Source organism: Cherax quadricarinatus, chromosome 78 (genome assembly GCF_038502225.1).
Source record: "Cherax quadricarinatus isolate ZL_2023a chromosome 78, ASM3850222v1, whole genome shotgun sequence".
NCBI classification, from domain to species: domain Eukaryota; kingdom Metazoa; phylum Arthropoda; class Malacostraca; order Decapoda; family Parastacidae; genus Cherax; species Cherax quadricarinatus.
The window spans coordinates 9,771,605-9,787,397 of record NC_091369.1 but is presented as its reverse complement, the minus strand read 5'-3'; the positions used below and the strand labels follow the sequence as shown (position 1 = coordinate 9,787,397).

Below are 15,793 nucleotides of genomic sequence, written 5' to 3'. Positions count from 1 at the left end.
GCTCTGCTCACATGACCCTACCTGTGACCTATACCTGGAGAGGGTTTTATGGGGTCAACACCCCCACGGCTCAGTCTGAGACCAGACCTTGTGGTAGATCAGGATCTCATCAACGAGGCCCTTACTGGGGGCCACATACAAACTGACATATACGAACCACAGCTTGGCTGATCAGGTACTGACTTTAGGTGCCTGTCCAGTGCCTTCTTCAAGATAGCCAGGGATCTGTTGGTAATCCCCTATATTGTGTTAATATTGGAAGAATTACCGACAATGTTAAGTAAAAGAACACAAATGCAACTAATGTGACATTTTATTGTGGCAACGTTTCGCTCTCCAGGAGCTTGATAAAGCTCCTGGAGAGTGAAACATTGCCATAATAAAATGTTACATTAGTTGCATTTGAATCCTCCTTATGTATGCTGGGAGGCAGTTGAACAGTCTTGGGCCCCTGACACTTATTGTGTTGTCTCTGTGTACTCGTGGCACCCCTGCTTTTCATTGGGGGAATGTTGCATCTCCTGCCAAGGCTTTTGCTTTCATGGGGAGTGATTTTTGTGTGCAAGTTTGGTACTAATCCCACTAGGATTTTTCAAGTGTATATTATCACGTATCTCTCTCGCTTGCATTCCAGGGAATACAAATCAAGGGACTTTAACGGTTGCCAGTAATTTAGGTGCCTTATCGTAGTTATATGTGCCATGAAAGTTCTTTGTACACTCTCCAGGTCAGCAATTTTGCCTACCTTGAAGGGAGCAGTTAGTGTATAGCAGTATTCCAATCTAGAAAGAACAAGCAATTTGAAGAGAATCATCATGGGCTTGGTATCCCTAGTTTTGAAGGTTATCATTATCCATCCAATCATTTTTCTAGCAGATGCGGTAGATACGTTGTTGTGATCTTTGAAGGTGAGATCCTCTGACATTATCACTCCCAGGTCCTTCACATTACTTTTTTGCTCTACTGTATGGTTAGAATTTGTTGTATACCCTGATACAGTTTTAACTTCCTCAAGTTTTCACTATCTGAGTACTAGTTGAAATTTCTCTTCATTGAACTTCATATTGTTTTGAGTGGCCCATTTGAAGATTTGGTTGATGTCCATTTGGAGTCTTGCAGTGTCTTCGATGGAGGACACTGTCATGGCAATTTGGGTGTCATCTGCAAAGGAAGACATGGAACTATGACTTGCATCTCTGAGGAATAGGATGGGAGCGTGTACTGTGCCTTGTGGAACAAAGCTTGTCACAGTAGCTGCCTCGGACTTTACTCTGTTTGCTATTACTCTTTGTGTTCTATTTGTTAGCAAGTTATAGATTCATCTACCAACTTTTCCTCTTATTCCTTTATCACGCATTTTGTGCGCTATTACACCATGGTCACACTTGTTGATGGTTTTTGCAAAGTCTGTGTATACTACATCTGCATTTTGTTTATTCTCTATAGCATCCAAGACCTTGTCATAGTGGTCCAGTAGCTGGGATAGGCAGGAGCAACCTGCTCTGAATCCAGGTTGTCCTGGGTTGTGTAATTGATGGGTATCTAGGTGGTTGGAGATCTTGCTTCTTAGAACCCTTTCAAAGATTTTTATGATATGGAATGTTAGTGCTGTCGGTCTGTAGTTCTTTGCAATTGCTTTACTGCCACCTTTGTAGAGGAGGGCTATGTTTGTTGTTTTTAGTGAGTGTGGGATGACCCCTGTGTCCATGTTCCCTCTCCATCGAATACTGAAGACATGTGACGGGTTTCTTGCAGTTCTTGATGAACATGGAGTTTCATGAGTCAGGGCCTTGGGCAGAGTGCATGGACATGTCATTTATTACCTTTTTAAAGTCTTGTGGTGTTAGGATAATATCAGAGATTTTTGAGATGACCAAATTTTTGGGCCGTGTTCATAAAGAATTAATTTAGGCTGTCGACCCTTAGTCTGGGTAACAGCTCGCTGAACACTGATTCATATTGGGACATAAATATCTCACTCAATTCTTTGATGTCATCTGTGTGTGTCCCATCTTGCCTAAGCAGGGACTCAATACTGGATGTTTTTTCCTTAGATTTGGCATAAGAAAAATATTTTGGATTTTTTAAAATTTCCTTTATGGCTTTTGGTTCTTCCTGCGATTCTTGTCTCCTGTAAGATTCCTTCAGCTTAAGTTTGATATTTGCTATTTCACTGACTAGTGCCTCCCTTTGTATTTCAGATATATTGGCTCCTCTCAGCAGCTCTGTGATTCTTCACCTTTATGTGTATAGGGAGTGAGTGTGTGTGTGTGTGTGTGTGTGTGTGTGTGTGTGTGTGTGTGTCTGTCTGTCTCTCTCTCTCTCTCTCTCTCTCTCTCTCCCTCTTTTTTTTTTTTTTTTTTTACACAGGGTTTGACAAGGTTAGGTTAAGGATCCCTAGCTTTATTGACAAGCTATTTACAGGTTTAGGATTCCTAGCTTTATTGACAAGCTAAGAGCTGTTACCTACATCAGCTCATTTGAAAGCATTTTTATTGTTATGAAACATACAAATAGGGAACAGGATAAAGTTGGAGCCATCTGTGGGCCAGCATTTTCATCCGATCAACTGACTTTATCTTGTTGATATCATAATGCTGTATGAATGTGTTCCATAAAAGGCCCTAAAATCTGGAATTCATTACCTGTAAATATAAAAGAAACACTACCTGTTTATAAATTCAAGTCTCTTCTCAAAGATCACTTACTCACCCAAAACCAAATAAATACTGAATAACTGAACCTTATAAATTGTATATCTTAAATGTTTCTCACAATTATATCACATAAATGTTAAACCTAAAACCCAATCTAACTTTATTATTTTTTAAATACACTACCTAACAGAATACTCCATTCTACTGAATTTATAACAATGCATGCAACCATATGACCTGTCTTTGTAATACTCACTTGTGCTTTATAGTAATCAGTTTACATTAATGTTTTTCACTGATTTCATCATTGCTTAGTTAATCTTAAGTTAATTTTAAGCCAGCCCGTAATGCTATGCATAGTATAAGTGGCTTTGGCATGCTGCTCTTATCTGTATTTTTTTGTACCTCTGTAAGTGTGCTCAAATTATAAATAAATAAATAAATAAATAAATAAATACTTGAGTCATCCTGGGGATAAATGATCTCAGATGAAGTGATGTTCTGGAGAAGGGTACAGCCAGAGTGAAGTTGCTGCTTACTGCCCGTCTTGTGGTATAGAAGTTTGCTTCACGCTGTCCTCGAAGTGGATCCAAGTGTGGCACTTTGACAATATTGGCCTTGTACATAACAGTAAGGCCACCCACATCCTTCCTGTGTTGAAGACTCTGCTGAAATGACAGATCTATCCATGATTGGTCCAGGCGAGAGATGAGACATCTTGCTCTGTTCTCTACTCTGTCAAGCAGTCACAGATGAGAAGGGCTCTCTCTCTGTCTCTGTCTCTGTCTCTGTCTCTGTCTCTGTCTCTGTCTCTGTCTCTGTCTCTGTCTCTGTCTCTCTCTGTCTCTCTCTGTCTCTCTCTGTCTCTCTCTGTCTCTCTCTGTCTCTCTCTCTCTCTCTCTCTCTCTCTCTCTCTCTCTCTCTCTCTCTCTCTCTCTCTCTCTCTCTCTCTCTCTCTCTCTCTCTCTCTCTCTCTGTCTCTCTCTGTCTCTCTCTCTCTCTCTCTCTCTCTCTCTCTCTCTCTCTCTCTCTCTCTCTCTCTCTCTCTCTCTCTCTCTCTCTCTCTCTCTCTCTCTCTCTCTGGTTCATTCGTTCACGTGTTCACGTCTTCTCTTTCTTTTTCTTAACCCCTTCAGGGTCCAAGGCCCAAATCTGAAGTGGTGCCCCAGTGTCCAAGAATTTTCAAAAAAAACTTTTGTTATTTTTTCTTATGAAATGGTAGAGAATCTTTTTGTGAAGGTGATAAAACAAAAAGTACGAAATTTGATGGAAAATTGACGAAATTATGCTCTTGCGAATTTTGATGTGTCAGCGATATTTACTTAATCAAGTGATTTTGACGACTTGACTCCCATTTTAGGCCAATTACATTACTCCAGTCAAGCCAAATTCTTAGCTATTTCACTAGTATTACTTCTATTCTATCGATTGAGCATAAGAAATCGCCTAAGTCAACTGTTTCAACTACAAATTAAAGTGATCGGAAATTGTTAATTTCCACTTAATTTAACACAAAGTTCAAAATATTCCAATTTCAAAAATAGGTCCAGAATAAACAATGTAGATATTCCTGGAACTAAACTAACATTTCCTCTGTTCATTAGTTATGTTTTTAGGCTTTACAAATAAATTCCATTTTGATTTTTTATTCACATAATGAATTTTTATTCACACCAAAAAATAGAAGATTTACTGTTATGCAATACTGTAATAATTGTATAAATATCATCACCATATTTGTGAATGCATATTAGACCCACCAGCTGGCGTGTATTAGACGTGTGAGGTCGTTTGTTTACTCTTGAATATCGGCAAAAATTTAACATTTTTGCTACTTTGAGCTCAGTTTCAAGCCATTTCCAGTGCTAAAACCAATCAAAACCATCTGTATTTCTGTAATATGTCTTCCATTCTATCAAATGAGACCAAGAAATCGCAAATACAACTATAAAAAACATACGAAAAAACACTGCAAAGTCACTGTTTTAATCGAAAAATCATGATTTCAGTTTTTTTCTCATTATACACAGTGTGCTGCAGGATCTGTTTTATGTGGTGCACACATACCACATAGTTGTATTCTCTCATATCTAGGCCCAAATGTACCACTCACAGTTTATCAGAGTGAGCTGAGCTCATGACGTAGATCTACAGTTTGGACCCTGAATGTAAAGCCGTAGATCTACGGGATGGACCCTGAAAGGGTTAATGGAATGTGCCTTGAGCAGACCTCGAGAACCACAGTTGATTTTTTCTAGACAAAGGTTCGGATCCGTGTTGTTTAGGATATCTTCCCAGCTTGTTTAATTTAGGACATGGTTAGCTTGTTCTCATTGTATGTTTTTGTTATTAAAGTTGAATTTTGTGAAGACACCTTCATGACTGATCACATTTTGCTGGTCAGGAGCCCTGTGCATACATATCTGTGCCTCTATTATGTTGTGATCTGAGTGTAGTATCTATCTTCATATCAATGATACAGACTCCTTTCTAATCTCTACCTCATGAAAGTGTATATTAATGACTTTTCTGTAGACTTAATAAAGCTGAATCCTGAACACAACAGTGTCTGATATAAATTCTTGCTCTGTAGTTTGTCCTTATATCCAAGGGTCAGTCATCACGGAGATACTGTATTAGTGTAACAGTTGTTAAATAGCATTGTGCCTCAGTCCATGCTGTGGTCTGTACAACACCCTCAACCACATCTAAAATTTTTATGACACATACATGCTTATTGTAATTACTACAGTATATAAAACTGGAAAAATGAGTATTGTACCATATCACTCGGTTGTAAGCAGCTCAGGGAATAGGCAGCACTCGAATCCATGGCAAGCCGCTCCCAAAATTAGCCTGTGTGATCTAGTGGTTACAGTACTGGCTTGCTGGTTTTTGAACTGGCTTGCCATAGGTTCAAGTACAACCCTTATCCTGAGTTATCCACTTGCATGATCATCACCTCACAATATGATAATTTTCTAATACAGTATTTTTGATACTACAGTGTTTGATCCCTTCAAGGTGAAGGGATCTTGATTCAGAGAATTAGATCCATCATTCCTCTCCTTGGATTGAACTTGATTGCCTCTCATTCCTCAGGTGTTATTTGACCCTTAACCCTTTGAGGGTCGACAGGCCCTCTCCGAAACTCGTTCTCAGGGTCGGCCAAATTTAAAAAAAAAAAAAAAGATAGAGAATCTTTTCCCGATCATAAAGACACCAAAAGTTTGAAATTTGATAGAAAACTTACGGAATTATGCTCTCGCAAAGTTAGCGGTCTCGGCGATGTTTACGCATCGGCGATTTTGCCCACTTTGAGCCCCATTTTCGGTCAATTTCACTGTACTAGTCGACAAAAAACATGAATATTTCGCTAGAACTCCATTTTTTCTATCGAATGGGTGCAAGAAACCACCCATTTATGAAATTCAACTATCCAGTACAGTGGTCAGAATTTAGCAATTTTGCCAATTTCACACAAATTTCAAAAGATGCCAATTTCCGAATAGGGTCCAGAATAAACAAGAAAGACATTCCTGGCACTAAAATGACATTTCCTCTAGTCATTAGTCACGTCTCAAGGCCCCTCTTATATTCTTTTGCTTTCCACTTTGAATTTTTATTCTCACAAAAAATATAAGATTTACTGTTATGCAGACTACTGCATTAGTGTAAAAAATGGTATAAATATTATTGGTGCACTTGTGAAAGAATATTAGACTCACCAGTTGACGTGTATTGCACGCTTGGCACGATTTGTTTACTTTTGAAGTTTGGTAAAAATCGAACATTTCTGCTACTTTGAGCTCAATTTCAAGGCACCTTTCATTGTAAAACCAGTCAAAATCATCTCAATTTCTGTAATATGTCTTCCATTCTATAAAATGAGACCAAGAAAACTAGAATACAACAATAAATACCATACGAAAATACACTGCAAAGTCGCTGATTTATTCCAAAAAAATGGTCAAAGTTTTTTTTTTTCTCATTATGCACTGTGTGCTGCAGGATTTTTTTTAGACTGTGCACACTGACCAAATAGACCCATTCTTTCATATGAAGGCCTACCAGCTTTCTCCCACTAGATTTGAGGCCGCTAGAATTTATGCGTACTAGTACGTCAAAAACCCCTACGCGTAAGACGTACTAGTACGACCAAAACCCTCAAAGGGTTAAGGGTTTGGCACATCCCCATGAACATAAGCTGTCATGCAGTATAGATGGCTTTTATCATATCAGGAAAACAAATTTTAGAAAAAAAAAAAAGGTACAAATGGGGTGGAAAGGCCTCCACAAGCAACAGATTAAGATTAAAGAAATGCTGTGTTTGTATTGTACTAAAATCATTGTACAGTGGTACCTTGAGTTACGAACTTAATTCGTTCCAGAAGGCTGTTCGAGTGCCAATACTGAAGAATTTGTTCCCGTAAGGAATAATGTAAATTAGATTAGTTCATTTCAGACCCCCAGAAATACACTTAGAAAAGCACTTACAAAAATACATTTATATAATTGTTTGAGTTGGGAGCTGTACGAAACTCGAGGTACCACTGTATAAGAATTTGAGCCCTGAAATTTTAACCACTTTTCAAAGCTTTGCTTTATGTTGTGGCCTTCATCACCGTTGAGAACTGGTGGAGTGCATGTAGTTCCTCTACTGTAAAATCCTGCTCAGTATACTGTATAGATTTTATTTTTTGTGGTTTTGTAATATTTGGTTATTTTTTTATTTTCTTCATCCTTTAAATTATAGGTAATCATTTTTTAAATTCTTTGATTGAAATATTATTGATTTTCCTTTTAATTCTTATTCTTATTAATAAAATAATGCTACAAGTGTATATAATTTTCAGTTTTGAATGTTGCTATGCGCAGGAACTGAAAGAGCTTTAGTGTTAATGCATGTGTTTTTTGCCCATATATATCACTGGTACTTGTTATTTTACAGAAGCGACTACACAAGCGCCAGAGCTCGTATACCCACTTCACCCTGACTATGGAAGTGCATGACGAGTCACTGGAGTATGTGTGAGGTACAATTGTCTTATGGGAGTCAGAAAATGTTGTGGAATAGCTCACTTACTGTCTCAGATGATATAATCAATAGATGAGGAGACACGCATAGTGTTAACTTCAAATGTGCTGTATTTCATCTCATTACAGGCTCTTGCATTCTTTTCAATAGAGGATAGAAAGGGGTCGAGGTGCAGTTTCATATCACAACTTCCTCATGGTTTAGCCTCTTGGTTTGCTTATCCTAAAATGTAGTTGATTATGAATATTTGGGCTCTATTATATAAGCTTAATATATTCAGCCTTTACTTTTGCTCATTTTGTATTTACCATATTGGTAATTTTAAATTATTTTTTTATTAATTACTACAACTATATTTGCTGCCATAAATATATACAGTATTTCAAATTTAAAATTATATATAGTTGATGTGATTACAGCAAAAATGTAGTTCATAATTGTTTTGTGTATTTAAAGAGATGCCAAAATATATATTTTTGCAAATTATAGTATTATAATTAAGGATCAACTTGTAGAAGTATGATGAAATACAGACATTATTTTCTGTGAGTAGCCTTAATTAAATCTTAAAGGAATACATTTTACAATCATCCAAGAATCTTGAGCTCAAATCTCTGGTGATTCGTCTTGCACTTCACCCTGGTCACCACTTGCTGTGTGTACGCATACGTGTTTGTCCAGCTGCTCCGCCTCCCCAACCATGTGTGTACATGCATGTTCAACCACCTGGCCTACCTTCCCAACTGTGTGTGCTTGCCTAATAAGCTTTGTAATGTGCAGCTAGTCTGTGCATTGTTGATATGAAATACTGTATGTTATATTATGCAATTGTTATTAGTCTTTTTGTCTTTGCAGTGAGTTTAAGGCATGGATAATGATTATACTCTACCTATAAGCCATAGTATGGTGGTAGAGTTACCAACAAAATGTTAGGTAAATGGACACAGATGCAGCTGATGTGACATTTTATTGTGGCAACGTTTTGCTCTCCAGGAGCTTTGTCAAGCTGTAATGGCTTGACAAAGCTCCTGGAGAGCAAAATGTTTCTACAATAAGATGTCATATTACTTGCATCTGTGTCCATTTACCTAACAAGCCATAGTATGGCATTCTGCACGTAAATATATTTACAAGGTGTCCTTAACTTATGAATCAGTTGTGTTTCCCGTGTTAACTCGTGAGTTGTTTGTAAACGTGAACTTATTATCCTATACAAAATTTTAGTACAAAGGATGGTTGTGTCACGTTCATCATAACTACAGGTCGGCATTCATAAAACATGTATTTACCCTGTATTGTGTCTTTTGGTCACTTGGTTGTAAGTGCAGATCATCTTAATTCATATATTCATAAATTAAGGGCTCTTATGTATTATGAACATTACATGTACCTCATGGCCAGGAATGAGACTCAAACCCAACTGACAATATCTACCTTAGGCAGAAATGTCAAAAGAGTTAGTGCACTGTCCCACTTCACTCCAACATCAGTTATGTCATATACTGTTTAACTTGAGCACACCAAAATCTGTTAATTGATCTGTATCTTAACATGGCTGTAGATCTGTGTGATAAACTATATATTGCAATGGCTAATAAGAATATGAAAAATTTTATGTGTATATATATGTCGTGACAAATAGGTAAAACTTGTGATTTTGGTGTAAATAGCAATGCACTTCTTGCCAAATAAGGCAAGCAGAAATTTGTGTATGCAATAATTTTGCAAAAATCATTCTGAACCTAACAAACAAAATATTTCATTGTGTTTGTTTATTATTAAATTTTTGTAAACTTTTTTTTTTTTACAAGTCGGCTGTCTCCCACCGAGGCAGGGTGGCCCAGAAAGAATGAAAATCTCCCCCCCCCCCCCAAAAAAAAATACTTTCATCACCATTCAACACTTTCACCTCACTCACACATAATCACTGTTTTTTGCAGAGGTGCTCAGAATACAACAGTTTAGAAGCATATATGTATAAAGATACACAACATATCCCTCCAAACTGCCAATATCCCAAACTCCTCCTTTAAAGTGCAGGCATTGTACTTCCCATTTCCAGGCCTCAAGTCCGGCTATATAAAAATAACCAGTTTCCCTGAATCCCTTCATTAAATACTACCGTGCTCACACTCCAACAGCTCGTCAGGTCCCAAATACCATTCGTCTCCATTCACTCCCATCTAACACTCACGCATGCTTGCTGGAAGTCCAAGCCCCTCGCCCACAAAACCTCCTTTACCCCCTCCCTCCAACCTTTTCGAGGATGACCCCTACCCCGCCTTCCTTCCCCCATGGATTTATACGCTCTCCATGTCATTCTACTTTGATCCATTCTCTCTAAATGACCAAACCACTTCAACAACCCCTCTTCTGCCCTCTGACTAATACTTTTATTAACTCTACACCTCTGAATTTTCTGCATAATATTTACACCACACATTGCCCTTAGACAGAACATTTCCACTGCCTCCAACCGCCTCCTCGCTGCAGCATTTACAACCCAAGCTTCACACCCATATAAGAGTGTTGGTACTACTATACAGTGGACCCTCGCCTAACAATATTAATCCGTTCCAGAGAGCTCATCGTTAGCCGAATTAATTTTCCCCATAAGAAATAATGGAAATCCAATTAATCCGTTCTTGAAATATACATTTCCCTACAAAGAAAACAATGAGACATGCACAATAACTGCATAAATAAATGTTAAAATGACACTTACCTTTATTGAAGAGTATTGATGAGTGATGAGACACTGTTTTTCTTGAACACACTGGGATTTTCAGAGTGATACATGAGTAAAGGCTTCACTTTGCAATCCCCACTAGCATTACAACAAAACATGAGAGTTAGCCTGTCTTTCACAGGCTTGTGTCCTGGGAGTGCCTTTTCCTCCTGAGTAATGTAGGTCCTGCTTGGCATTTTCTTCCAAAACAGGCCTGTTTCATCACAATTAAACACTTGTTCAGGTTTCAGTCCTTCACTGTCTATGTACTCCTTGAATTCCTGCACATATTTTTCAGCTGCTTTGTGGTCCGAACTGGCAGCCTCACCATGCCTTATCACACTATGTATGCCACTACGCTTCTTAAATCTCTCAAACCAAAATTTGCTGGCCTTAAATTCACTCACATCATCACTAGTTGCAGGCATTTTTTTAATTAAATCCTCATGCAACTTCCTAGCCTTTTCACTTATGATCACTTGAGAGATGCTATCTCCTGCTATCTGTTTTTCATTTATCCATACCAATAAGAGTCTCTCAACATCTTCCATCACTTGCGATCTCTGTTTCGAAAACACGGTTGAACCTTTGGCAAGAACAGCTTCCTTGATTGCCGTTTTGTTGGACACAATAGTAGCGATGGTTGATTGGGGTTTACTATACAACCTGGCCAGCTCGGAGACACGCACTCCACTTTCATACTTAGCAATGATCTCTTTCTTCATCTCTATAGTAATTCTCACCCTTATTCCTGTAGGGTTGGCACTAGAAGCTTTCTTGGGGCCCATGGTCACTTATTTTGCAGATAAAATCACCAAAAACACTGTAATAATACGAAATGTTCCGATTGTATGCTTGGATGTTACCGCTGAGGCTGGCTGGTAAACAATGCCACCGGCAGAACATGTGAGGCTGGCTCAGGCCGCACATTAGACGCGTCTCGGACGAATAGCGTTGAGCGAGTTTTTTAGCGGTATGCGAGTCAAAATCTTAGCGATAAAATGTATCGGTATGCGGATTTAACGTTATGTGATGCCAACGGTATGCGGGGGTCCACTGTATATATATATATATATATATATATATATATATATATATATATATATATATATCTATATATATATATATATATATATATATAATATATATTATGTATATATGTATATATGTATATATATATATATGTATATATATATATATGTATATATATATGTATATATATATATATATATATATATATATATATATATATATGTATATATATATATATATATATATATATATATATGTATATATATATATATATATATATATATATATATATTTTTTTTTTTTTTTTTTTTTTTTTTTTTTTCAACAAGTCGGCCGTCTCCCACCGAGGCAGGGTGACCCAAAAAAGAAAGAAAATCCCCAAAAAGAAAATACTTTCATCATCATTCAACACTTTCACCACACTCGCACATTATCACTGTTTTTGCAGAGGTGCTCAGAATACAACAGTCTAGAAGCATAAACATATAAAGATACACAACATATCCCTCCAAACTGCCAATATCCCAAACCCCTCCTTTAAAGTGCAGGCATTGTACTTCCCATTTCCAGGACTCAAGTCCGACTATATGAAAATAACCGGTTTCCCTGAATCCCTTCACTAAATATTACCCTGCTCACACTCCAACAGATCGTCAGGTCCCAAGTACCATTCGTCTCCATTCACTCCTATCTAACACGCTCACGCACGCTTGCTGGAAGTCCAAGCCCCTTACCCACAAAACCTCCTTTACCCCCTCTCTCCAACCCTTTCGAGGACGACCCCTACCCCGCCTTCCTTCCCCTATAGATTTATATGCTTTCCATGTCATTCTACTGTGATCCATTCTCTCTAAATGACCAAAACACCTCAACAACCCCTCTTCTGCCCTCTGACTAATACTTTTATTAACTCCACACCTTCTCCTAATTTCCACACTCCGAATTTTCTGCATAATATTTACACCACACATTGCCCTTAAACAGGACATCTCCGCTGCCTCCAACCGTCTCCTCGCTGCTGCATTTACCACCCAAGCTTCACACCCATATAAGAGTGTTGGTACTACTATACTTTCATACATTCCCTTCTTTGCCTCCATAGATAACGTTTTTTGACTCCACATATACCTCAACGCACCACTCACCTTTTTTCCCTCATCAATTCTATGATTAACCTCATCCTTCATAAATCCATCCGCCGACACATCAACTCCCAAGTATCTGAAAACATTCACTTCTTCCATACTCCTCCTCCCCAATTTGATATCCAATTTTTCTTTATCTAAATCATTTGACACCCTCATCACCTTACTCTTTTCTATGTTCACTTTCAACTTTCTACCTTTACACACATTCCCAAACTCATCCACTAACCTTTGCAATTTTTCTTTAGAATCTCCCATAAGCACAGTATCATCAGCAAAAAGTAACTGTGTCAATTCCCATTTTGAATTTGATTCCCCATAATTTAATCCCACCCCTCTCCCAAACACCCTAGCATTTACTTCCTTTACAACCCCATCTATAAATATATTAAACAACCATGGTGACATTACACATCCCTGTCTAAGACCTACTTTTACCGGGAAGTAGTCTCCCTCTCTTCTACACACCCTAACCTGAGCCTCACTATCCTCATAAAAACTCTTTACAGCATTTAATAACTTACCACCTATTCCATATACTTGCAACATCTGCCACATTGCTCCTCTATCCACTCTATCATATGCCTTTTCTAAATCCATAAATGCAATAAAAACTTCCCTATCTTTATCTAAATACTGTTCACATATATGCTTCAATGTAAACACCTGATCTACACATCCCCTACCCACTCTAAAACCTCCTTGCTCATCCGCAATCCTACATTCTGTCTTACCTCTAATTCTTTCAATTATAACCCTACCGTACACTTTTCCTGGTATACTCAGTAAGCTTATTCCTCTATAATTTTTACAGTCTCTTTTGTCCCCTTTCCCTTTATATAAAGGGACTATACATGCTCTCTGCCAATCCCTAGGTACCTTCCCCTCTTTCATACATTTATTAAACAAAAGTACCAACCACTCCAACACTATATCCCCCCCTGCTTTTAACATTTCTGTCATGATCCCATCAGTTCCAGCTGCTTTACCCCCTTTCATTTTACGTATATATATATATATATATATTTTGTGTAGTAGGTTGGTAGACAGCAACCACCCAGGGAAGTACTACCGTCCTGCCAGATGACTGTGAAACAAAAACCTGTAACTGTTTTGCATGATGGTAGGATTGCTGGTTTCTTTTTCTGTCTCATAAACACGCTAAGATAACAGGGATATCTTGCTACTCCTACTTACACTTTGGTCACACTTCACAGACACGCACATGCATATATATATATACATACATCTAGGTTTTTCTCTTTTTTCTAAATAGCTCTTGTTCTTTTTTATTTCTTCTATTGTCCATGGGGAAGTGGAAAAGAATCTTTCCTCCGTAAGCCATGCGTGTCGTATGAGGCGACTAAAATGCCGGGAGCAATGGGCTAGTAACCCCTTCTCCTGTATACAATTACTAAAAAAGAGAAGAAGAAAAACTTTATAAAACTGGGTTGCTTAAATGTGCGTGGATGTAGTGCGGATGACAAGAAACAGATGATTGCTGATGTTATGAATGAAAAGAAGTTGGATGTCCTGGCCCTAAGCGAAACAAAGCTGAAGGGGGTAGGAGAGTTTCAGTGGGGGGAAATAAATGGGATTAAATCTGGAGTATCTGAGAGAGTTAGAGCAAAGGAAGGGGTAGCAGTAATGTTAAATGATCAGTTATGGAAGGAGAAAAGAGAATATGAATGTGTAAATTCAAGAATTATGTGGATTAAAGTAAAGGTTGGATGCGAGAAGTGGGTCATAATAAGCGTGTATGCACCTGGAGAAGAGAGGAATGCAGAGGAGAGAGAGAGATTTTGGGAGATGTTAAGTGAATGTATAGGAGCCTTTGAACCAAGTGAGAGAGTAATTGTGGTAGGGGACTTGAATGCTAAAGTAGGAGAAACTTTTAGAGAGGGTGTGGTAGGTAAGTTTGGGGTGCCAGGTGTAAATGATAATGGGAGCCCTTTGATTGAACTTTGTATAGAAAGGGGTTTAGTTATAGGTAATACATATTTTAAGAAAAAGAGGATAAATAAGTATACACGATATGATGTAGGGCGAAATGACAGTAGTTTGTTGGATTATGTATTGGTAGATAAAAGACTGTTGAGTAGACTTCAGGATGTACATGTTTATAGAGGGGCCACAGATATATCAGATCACTTTCTAGTTGTAGCTATACTGAGAGTAAAAGGTAGATGGGATACAAGGAGAATAGAAGCATCAGGGAAGAGAGAGGTGAAGGTTTATAAACTAAAAGAGGAGGCAGTTAGGGTAAGATATAAACAGCTATTGGAGGATAGATGGGCTAATGAGAGCATAGGCAATGGGGTCGAAGAGGTATGGGGTAGGTTTAAAAATGTAGTGTTAGAGTGTTCAGCAGAAGTTTGTGGTTACAGGAAAGTGGGTGCAGGAGGGAAGAGGAGCGATTGGTGGAATGATGATGTAAAGAGAGTAGTAAGGGAGAAAAAGTTAGCATATGAGAAGTTTTTACAAAGTAGAAGTGATGCAAGGAGGGAAGAGTATATGGAGAAAAAGAGAGAAGTTAAGAGAGTGGTGAAGCAATGTAAAAAGAGAGCAAATGAGAGAGTGGGTGAGATGTTATCAACAAATTTTGTTGAAAATAAGAAAAAGTTTTGGAGTGAGATTAACAAGTTAAGAAAGCCTAGAGAACAAATGGATTTGTCAGTTAAAAATAGGAGAGGAGAGTTATTAAATGGAGAGTTAGAGGTATTGGGAAGATGGAAGGAATATTTTGAGGAATTGTTAAATGTTGATGAAGATAGGGAAGCTGTGATTTCGTGTATAGGGCAAGGAGGAATAACATCTTGTAGGAGTGAGGAAGAGCCAGTTGTGAGTGTGGGGGAAGTTCGTGAGGCAGTAGGTAAAATGAAAGGGGGTAAGGCAGCCGGGATTGATGGGATAAAGATAGAAATGTTAAAAGCAGGTGGGGATATAGTTTTGGAGTGGTTGGTGCAATTATTTAATAAATGTATGGAAGAGGGTAAGGTACCTAGGGATTGGCAGAGAGCATGCATAGTTCCTTTGTATAAAGGCAAAGGGGATAAAAGAGAGTGCAAAAATTATAGGGGGATAAGTCTGTTGAGTGTACCTGGTAAAGTGTATGGTAGAGTTATAATTGAAAGAATTAAGAGTAAGACGGAGAATAGGATAGCAGATGAACAAGGAGGCTTTAGGAAAGGTA

At 38.1% G+C, this 15,793-nt stretch overlaps 1 protein-coding gene across 9 annotated transcripts in view; it reads left to right on the top strand.

Moving 5' to 3' along the window:
- Nucleotides 1-15,793, top strand: part of LOC128701616 (phosphatidylinositol 4-phosphate 5-kinase type-1 alpha) — a 573,763-nt gene that overhangs the window by 529,085 nt on the left and 28,885 nt on the right. Inside the window, exon 24 of one of the 9 annotated variants that reach the window (XR_011394184.1) lies at nt 7,609-7,641. The exons of 5 other annotated variants lie outside the window; for them this stretch is intronic. Coding sequence is in view for 1 of the 4 variants with exons in the window: in XM_070101700.1 (XP_069957801.1) it covers nt 7,609-7,692 (84 nt within the window). In the remaining 3 variants the exon portion in view is untranslated. Of the gene's footprint in view, nt 1-7,608; nt 8,678-15,793 lie in introns of those variants that run through there. 3 more of the 9 variants (XM_070101700.1, XM_070101706.1, XM_070101714.1) reach the window with 3 other exon arrangements.